This window comes from Colobus angolensis, unplaced genomic scaffold (assembly GCF_000951035.1).
Source record: "Colobus angolensis palliatus isolate OR3802 unplaced genomic scaffold, Cang.pa_1.0 Scaffold359, whole genome shotgun sequence".
In the NCBI taxonomy this organism is placed as follows: domain Eukaryota; kingdom Metazoa; phylum Chordata; class Mammalia; order Primates; family Cercopithecidae; genus Colobus; species Colobus angolensis.
In genome coordinates, this window is record NW_012116921.1 from 1052015 (window position 1) to 1061466 (window position 9452).

Genomic DNA, 9452 nt, shown 5'->3' on the forward strand with positions numbered 1-9452 from the left:
TCCATTATCCTAAAATGGTAATAAATGGATTGGGGGTTGAGGCAATGAGTTGATAACTGGGAACAGTACATTCCTTTAGCTACTCATTTTCCATATTTACCCTTCACTCATGTGAGTTCTGTACAATGAGGCAACTCTGTGTTTCCACCTAACAAGATATTGCTATTCTCACAAATGAAGAAATTCTCACCCTTCACAAAATAAAGAGACGCACAGTCCTAACCATCACTGTATCCATTGCCAGCTATAGTCATTACTCCTCAAATTCTATGATAGTTTCACTGATTATTTTCTTGCCTTAAGACTATTATGTATGGTTAAGCACCACTACTTTGTGTAAAAATAAAAATGGAAAAAAGAGAAAGAAATAGCCTGCATAAACATATAATAGCCAAAGAGACTACAAAGACTACAAATAGCACAAAGTCAGTACAGTCCTCATTTCAGTAGTGGGGCACAAGGCCATAGTTGATACCGCTGGCTTATATTTCTTTTGACCTTGGCCAGAAGCTCAGTGGGTCAATTCTTTATCCAGTAGAGTGACCTAAAACTTCCTTCAGAAGAGTGAAGTCCTCAATCGTCTGCCTTTTTTTTTTTTTTTTTTTTGGTGTAAGAACTGCTCATGGGCACCCCAGATAATCCCCTGGATTCCACATAATCCTCCTTCTCCTCAGTGTGTAGCAGCAACTCAGTTTCTCTTTGATAATTGAGATCAATCACTCCAACCAGTGAAGCAACTTCTCATTTTTGGTCTGTTGTTTTAGTGACATAAACAGCCTCAAATGACCAGGTGGCAATGTTCTCTTTAAATTCAGTGAAACTGTTGTGTCTCCTGATGAAAGCATTCTCCCTCTTGGCTGCAAAGACCTCCAAATTAGCAAAGCTCAAAGTTTCCATTGGATTTGGGAGTTCCATCACTGATAATAGTAAAGAGAATCATTTCAGGGGAGTAGTGGGAACAGAAACCAGATTACAAGAGGGTTTACAATGAAGAGAAGGCAAGGCAGGGAAGCCAGTAAGTGAACGCAGCCCACTCTTTCAAAAGAAAAGCTATGAAATTAAGTAGAGGAGAGCTCTGTAAAGCACTTAGAAGAGGACACAGTATTTTGAGAGGAATTTTTAAGATGAGGAAAACTTACACATCTTATAAAATTCAAGGTGAAGTTCTTCTATGTAAAAAGAAATTGAAGGAAGAGATGAGTAAACAAGATCCCAAAAGGGATGGGATCAATATACTCAAAGCATTGAGATCTCTGCCTCAGGCTCTGAGCCCAAGGAAGTGGGTAGGGCTGTGATGGGAGAAAATAAAGGCAAATCTGTAGGAGGTGGAACAGGAAGTTGAGCTGGTTACCTTCCCCCAGTTTAATTTTCAGATTACAAAGCAAAGCCTTTTGATGAAAGAACTGAGTTGGCAGAGCAGGAAGACTGAAGAAAATGCACAATTTTGAAAAGAACAATAGTGGAAAATAGAGAGGGACAAGGGATAGAGAAATCTAATCTTGTCTATAAATCATGACTCAAATTTTACTTCCTCCTTGATGTGTGCTCTGCCTCTTCAACTGATAGTAAATAAAAGATTAATAACATATCTATATAGCAATTAAAAACAGAGGTTTCTCTTTAAGCTCCTATCCTATAACTTTTATATAGCACTCGTCATTTTCTATGTAGTTTTTTTCCTTTCTAGAATCCACTTGTAACTCTTTAATGTATTAGATTCTTGTATCCCTCATAAGCATCTACTAGAGTGTGTAGCTCATTAACACAGTGTTTCAATAACTAATTGTTGTACAACAAACCACTCTCTACTAATGGAGTAAAATAACAACCTTTTGTAATTATTCTCTTATGGTTCTGGGGATGACTAAGTGGTTCTCACTTGGGGGTCTCTCCTGAGGTTGCAGTTAGGAAATATCTGGAGGCTTCTGCCTGCACATCTCTGGAGTGTGATGTTGGCTCCTGGCTGGGACCTCAGCCAGGGGGCTGCCCTCCGCAATACACATATGTGACTTCTCCATGCGGCTTGGGCTTCCTCAGGGGACAGTGGCTGAGTTCCGAGAGCAAGTGTCCTAGAAAAGAGCTGGGCAGGTGCTATAATCCTTTTTATGATCTCTGAAGTCATGCAGTAGTATTCTGTAACATTATATTTATTAGAATTAAGTCACTAAGGCCAGCCCATATTCAAGGGGTGGGGAGTTTAGACTGCATGTCTTGATGAGAGGAGTGTCAAGGGATTTGAAGATACTACACATATAAATGCTAATTAGCTGCTTGTTTTAAGCATTTATTGTATTTTGAAAAAGCCCCAGAAAGAAAGAGAATGAGAGTGGTGCACAGCCTTACAAGGTTTGAATAGAAGTCAGGAAAAATGCTAAAGAGTCAATTAACCCATAAAAGATGCTAACCATGGCTGCTTATTTCACTAGTGTTTGTAATCTTCTTTTACAATCTTTTTAGGAGATAAAATTGAGCTGTTTGGTCTAGAAAGGTGTAGTAGGTCAGTGCTTCTGCTACTTTACGGGCGCACAAACTCCTGGGGATCTTGTTAAAATGCAAGATTTTAACAATGTGATGCCGGGGGCATCACATTCTGCATTTCTAGGAAGCTACAGGGGGATACTGCAGCTCCATGGGCCACCCATTGAACAGCAAGTTAGCAGAAAGCAATAAGGGTAACTGCCTGGCTCCGGTGATCCCACCCTTCTCTGGGAGGCGGGCTAATGGAGTATGCCACCAGAGGTCCTTATGGGCTTACAAGACCTTAGCCCTCTGGCCTGTGAACCCGTGATGCCAATAAGGTTAATCTACAAGACTTGTAGAACTGGAATTAAAGGAAGAGAGTAATTTACCTCTCTCTTGTGGTAGAAGCATGGAATATGAGGCTCTATCCATCATGTCAGAAAGCCAGTTTGCAGGAGGAATAAAGGTAACACACAGAGAGAAGAGAATCCAGGAGACACGCCAGTGCCTGATGAGGCTCAGACCTGACCCCACTCTGAAAGATTATACAAAATATCCTAATATTGTTCCGGCAAATTCCCCTCTTGGCCTAAATTTGTTCTACTTGGGTTTTTATCATTTGAAACTAAAAAAGCTCTAACAAACGGTACGGAAAGTAGGGGATATGTTCTTTTGGAAATGTAATGCTTACTGTTTTGCAGTACTAGATAATTATCCAGACGTCTGCAATCTGAGGGTGAGGAAAGACTGTCCCTTAAGTCATGTTAAAGTGTTCCCAACAGACGGGACTGAATATGAAGGACGACGACAATGGAACACTAAGGCCAAGGGAAGATGAGAAAAGTCTCAACCTACCTAAAATAGGAAAAACATCTAGAAAAGGGAGGCAAGAGAGTCTATGGATTAAAATTGTTCGATAGTATCGAAAGAAACTGTAACCCAAAAGCGATGCCTGCTGAAAACAGATGGGAAAAGGACAGTCTAGGAATAGCAAAGCTAATATTCTCTAAAGAGTGACCAGACGCTGGGCCTGAGTGGAAGTTAAAAGCAAGATAGTCCTGCCCAGCAAAGAACAAAACATTGACTTTTTGTATATGTTGGACATTGTGTGATTTGCTTTACATTTATGACCTTATTAAATGACCCCCTAAGAAAGTTTTGCTCATGCCCGTCCCTGAAACTCTAGCACAGTCACAGCTGGCACTCCCACAGTCCAAAGAGAGGAAACCGAACGTGGATCATATCATGTGGTTCCCACCTGACAGACCCTATGACTGGGTATGCCTCAGCAGGCAAATCTCAGGGTCCTCCGAAGTCTCTGTGCAGGTGACACAAGAATGACATGGCCACCTTTCCATGTTTCGAGTAAATTTTTAATAACCAGTTTCTTGGTTACAACTTCATCTATATAAATCCCCTTATTCTAGGATCTACACAGTTAAACCTAATATTTCACAGCACATTTCTAAAACAGTACATGTTTTACACTAAAAAATAAAATAAAATAAAAGCCTGGTTACCACCAAGGTGTATTGTCCATGAATTGAAAGGCTTTCCTATTTAAGTAGCAGGTACATGTGTAAATAGGGCAGGCAGCAACAGAACAGCAATATTGGAGAACGCTTTCTTTGTAGTAAATGCCCTTGAGTATGAGATGTGACAATGAAGCAATAAGGCCAATTCTATAAAGCAAAAATGGATACTGATCTCCTTACTTTGTAGCCATACCTTATGGTATGTTTATAACGTATTTCTTTCACATGCTAAAACAGTATCTACTAAAGATGGGCTTAATTTTGGTAAAGTAAACTGAAAAAAGTTATATGTTAATGCAACATCTGTTGTAAAGATTCCAGAAACACAGGAGTCGAAAATTCAAATTATGATTCCCACAGTAACTGTAACTCTGGTATACAACATACATAATGGAAGAAATGTTATCAACATATACCATAGTAGAAAATACTCAGGAAGCAGAAACAAGCTGAATTATGCTTGCTGTGGGAATCATCATTTTCAACTAGCTGGGAATATATAAAAATCGAAACCATAAATGCATGCATTATTTTTTGCAGTTAATTCTAATTTTTCTTGATCCAATTTAATCAGTTTTGTATCCAAACTACATTTTCCCTTCATAAACTGAAAATGAATGTCTTTTGTAATTTTAAAATCCACATCATTTGATTTCTTTTTCTCACACAGGCTGCCTTTTGCAGGATGGCATCATTACACCCTGTCCCTCCCTGAAATGTCAGGACACAGCTGCTGGGATTCATTTATCTACATTCCTTTTCTCTCTGAAGGACACCATGGGGAAGGAGAAAAAGAACAGCAAAGAGAACAAGAATCACATTGAGTAGCTTAGAAAGGTACATAAGTGCAACAGAAACACGGACACTGTCACCGTTAACTTCCCCTATGGTATCCTCCTGAGCTGACACAAGAACAATAATGCCACCACATATTTGCAATTTCCAAAGTGTTTAGTCAAAATATTATCTCATCTGATTCTCACCACAACACTGTGAGAAAGGCAAAACCAAAACACCTTTCTGTTGTTCAGCTTTTGTGACTCAAGTAGAATATATTTAAAGATTTGTTTTTATGTTATCATCTAAAGTGTAGGCCATTTAATTGCAATGACAATATTTCCTAAATATACTCATCTACCACATGCAGAGGATTTAGTTATTATGAAGGCAGAGTATGGTCTATGTAAAAAGATTATGGTTATAAGTAAAACATTTAACATATTTTAAGCTTTTGGCTTTAACTCTATTCTGAAGATTCAACAATGAAACAGAGGAATAACTGCCCTTTGAAATTCTGCCGAGGCAAAATTTATCCTGAATATTTTATCCAGTATTACTTTTCCCAGTTTGGTTTTAACTAAGAAGGGCACCTTCTGTAGACGAATCCTTTTACTTTCTAGCAGTCTTTATCCATCAGAGTATGTTTCATTATATTCAAACTAAATTACTTTGGCTCAAGAACAATCATAGTTCCTTTACCACCCTAAATAGCTCCGCCTCCCCATGGTGTCCATGACCTTGGATGAGTGTCTGGAGGGTAACATGGTCAATCTGTGTGTGTCTCAGTGCTACTGTGATCAGTCTATTCAATTGCAAGTTTATTTTCCCTTCTTTTCACCTACAGAAAGATCCTTCACATAATCAGACAAAATTTTCCTTCCTCATTTATATAAGACACCAATAAAAAGATCAATTAAAATAAAGATTCAGAGCTGGCAAAAAGCCTCAATATCATTTGTTCTAACTAGGGAGATAACACAGTCAATCCTTTGCCTGTGAAAAGTATGACAATCTTGCATGCAATTAAAAGGTAATATTTTAAGTGCAAAAGGAAAAACAAATCTTAAGGAATATTTTAGGAGGTTTTCTTGTGGAGGAAGAGTTGTCTTCTTAATGTTACCTACAATCATAAACAAAATTATAAAACAGATCTTTGCACTGAATAAAGATGGACACATAAGTTCTTGCATGAAACAGGTAAGACACTTGAAGGTATCCCTCCAGACATAAATGCTGAACTTTTAGGCTTTTCCTCTACTCATATGCAAAAGTTTGAAAAGAAAAAACAGTATCAGGGGTTGGTCATAGCACAGCCTCAATATTATTTCCAAGCTAAAATGTCAGTGATGGGGATATGAGCTCTTGCATCTTATCAGAGACCAGAAAAAGGCCTTACTGCCTTATAGAATACATCAGCCAGACATGAAGGCTAGGCCATAAGCATACATTTTCTTCGCAGGTCCATCCACTTTACGGGATTTTTCTCAGGGAAAGTATAGATACAGACAGTGGGCAAGGTTTACCTTAAACAGAATGAAATAAAGTCCTTGTTGGCTCTCTCTTTCAAGGTGGAAAATGAAGAGGAGGTGACCAATTCTAGAAGATCACAGAATGCTTACAAATGAAAAATAATGGGGTATGTTTCTCTTGAGCAGTCAATAAATGAAATTATCAAAGGTCTAAAATTTCCCAAATAAACTGACAACATATAAGGTCCTGGAGACTGTCAGTGCCATAGATTAAAAAACCAATTTTTCATCTTTGCTTTTAATTAAAGTTGCAGGATTCCATGAGTGAACAGCAGTAAAATATTAATACATTAAAGAATAAACCAAAGGAAAATGTTTGGTACAATGTAAGTGGTCAAACAATAGAAGACTGTGAAATGAATTAAATATTCATACAGTGGATACTATGCAGTTATTCACAACGTATTTTTGAGAGGGAAAAGGTTGATAATATATTGTAAGATGAAAAAAGATATTACAAAATAGTATATTCTATATGATCTCCATATTGGGAAAAAAATATGTGCATAAGTCAAAAGATTGGGAGGAGATACAGAAAATAATTAACCAAAGTTACCTCTGTTAGTGAGAATTTAACGTCTTCACAATTTTTTGGGATAAGGGGAAATTACTATTTTCAAAAACAATCAATGTATTCTGATCTCTTTGTTCCATTTGCTTTTATAATACACAAAATACAAAACTGGAATATATTTAGTGCCATTAAGCAATTGCATTAACAATTATTTTTCTTTAAGTTATAAAATTAATAGTTGACTCCTTATACTTATTTCCAATTCACACAAGAGAAACACATTTTTAAAAATATATAATGACATAAATTATTATCCAAGGTTGCAGTCTTCCATGCTTTCTTCACTCATCATCAAATCTAAAAAATGAACTTCATATGCTTAATTCCGTAAGTTTTGAAGAAAACCATGATAATAAGTGCCCATAATCCCAGAATAAAGCCCCCAGGAGGATGCCAGTCTTTCAGCTTTGGTTTCTGCAAAACAAGAATAACATGATAAATTTTATAACAGGTAAATAATTCAGCAATCAATAAAGCAAATATTGATGAAAAAGAGAAATTTCATTGGCTGTGTTTGAAGGAGGACTAGTTTAGTCAAATCAAGTATATTGGGATAGCAACAATGGTAGAGACTTCAGACAGGGTAAATATCCCACAGGGTAAACTGGCTCCTAAGAAAGAGCAGTTTCAGCTTACATTTTGTTTCCTCAGAGTCCTTCCCTGATTACCTAATCATACCATCTATCCTCACTCAAGTTATTCAGTAGCCTAACAGTCTTTCTCACTTTGGATTTATATATTCATTAATTTGTCAGTTTTATCTATCTCTGTTAGACTGTAGTTCCATGAGGGTTATCTTATTACATTCCCAGCACCAACCTGCCAGGGTGCTTGCCATTCAAGAGGCATTCACGTATCATACTGAGTAAATCAGTGGAAGAACAAACACTACCCAACTCCATCAGATATTCAACACACACTTGTTTGAGGGCCAGTGCCTTGGGTCATGTTTTTCCCTTGAGGTAGAATGCTCCTTAACCTATTCCTTGTGCCTATTCAAAACTCACTAAATCAAATGCCTCCTCCAGACTCTCCCACCTGGTATGTTATTTTCTCTGAGTTCCTATAGTACCTGAACTATAACTCCTTCTACTGTTACTCCTATTCACTATTATACTTATCTTTATCATTTATCTCCCTGTATACTCCCTAGGATCAAAGTCCATCGAAGTCAATTTTTTATCCCCCTTCTCTATTCCCCACCCCCCAAGTGTCACGTATGCTTTTTTGTCCAGCAAGACTAGTCTTCCTCATTTAGTTGTCATTTCAACAGCTACATTACAGCCTTGTAATTGGAAGTTTGTGACAATGACTCTTTTCCACTTACTGAATTACTGGCCAAGACTGTAACAACAGTTATGATATTAGAATCATATTTTAGACCATCGGGGAGAGAAATGGTAAGCTAAAATTGGCTTTTGTCATGTATAATGTCCATCAATTCAAAATTAACTTTTCAAACTAAAAGGAGAGAAAGCTACCTCAATATTTTAACTTGGATCATAATGCTAGAGTTTTCAGAGCTTTTAATCAAATGCTTAATATAAACTGACCTACCAATGTTTAAAGAGGTTACCTTCCATCTTCATTCCTATGCTTACCCTCAACCTCTACCAGTCCATCCAGAAAACTCCCCCAAAATTTATCCCAAAATATTAAATCCAATTTTCCTCATGTTATTTTCCACTTAAGAGTCTGCAGTGGCTTCCACTCAACATGTGTGATGATAATGGCAAAAGGTCCTTGCCCTCTAGTATCTTACAAGATGGTAAGTTCGGGGGTTCTCAAACCATTTCTAATGGCAAAGCTCTTGGAAGTTACAGTGCTTTCTGTGCAATACCGTGACAAATCTTAATTCCAGTAGAAAATCTACAATATTTAAAAAAAGCAAAGCTATATTAAAGATAAGCTATATAAATATCACAAGCATGTGTCAATGAAAAAATAAGTGAGTGAACTAAACAAGATCACTGCTCAGTTTTTGTCCTGTTTATTTTCTACTAGTCAAATAATTTGTATTTCACACAAAAGGATTGAAAACGTTTAAGATCTAAAACTACTTTTCCACATACCAGGAAAAGATTACCATTATTCATTATTAGTGGAAGCACACTTTTATACAATCTATAGATATTCCCTGAAAGCCCAGTTTAAAAGCACTGACCTAGTTTGAGAGATAAGATACTGATTTTCCCTAACAACTAGGAGTCCCTGATTTATATGGCATTTAAAAACACTCACACTTAGGTTACTACTGTAGAAAAGTTAAATACATATTGTCAAAATCTGGCACCAATGTAAGCTCTTAACTAAGGAGAACAGGCTATAGACAATTGTTCCATAAATCCAATTAATGAACTTCAGTGCTAAAAGAGTTAGGCATTTAAACCAACTCATGTTTTTCAAAAAATGGTGAACATCATTTAAGCTCTACATTCATTAGAGATTATATAAATAATAACCAAGTAGTTAATAGCAAATCTTTTTTTTTTTTAATTATACTTTAAGTTCTAGGGTACATGTGCACAACGTGCAGGTTTGTTACATATGTATACTTGTGCCATGTTGGTGTGC

At 36.9% G+C, this 9452-nt stretch overlaps 1 protein-coding gene across 2 annotated transcripts in view; it reads right to left on the reverse strand.

The window, feature by feature from the left end:
- Nucleotides 1-5576: 5576 nt before the first annotated feature.
- Nucleotides 5577-9452, reverse strand: part of PIGK (phosphatidylinositol glycan anchor biosynthesis, class K) — a 121045-nt gene continuing 117169 nt past the window's right edge. For both annotated transcript variants that reach the window (XM_011953153.1, XM_011953154.1), the window contains one exon: nucleotides 5577-7292. In XM_011953153.1, the coding sequence (XP_011808543.1) occupies nucleotides 7176-7292 (117 nt within the window). In that variant the 3' untranslated portion in view covers nucleotides 5577-7175. The remainder of the gene's footprint in view (nucleotides 7293-9452) is intronic.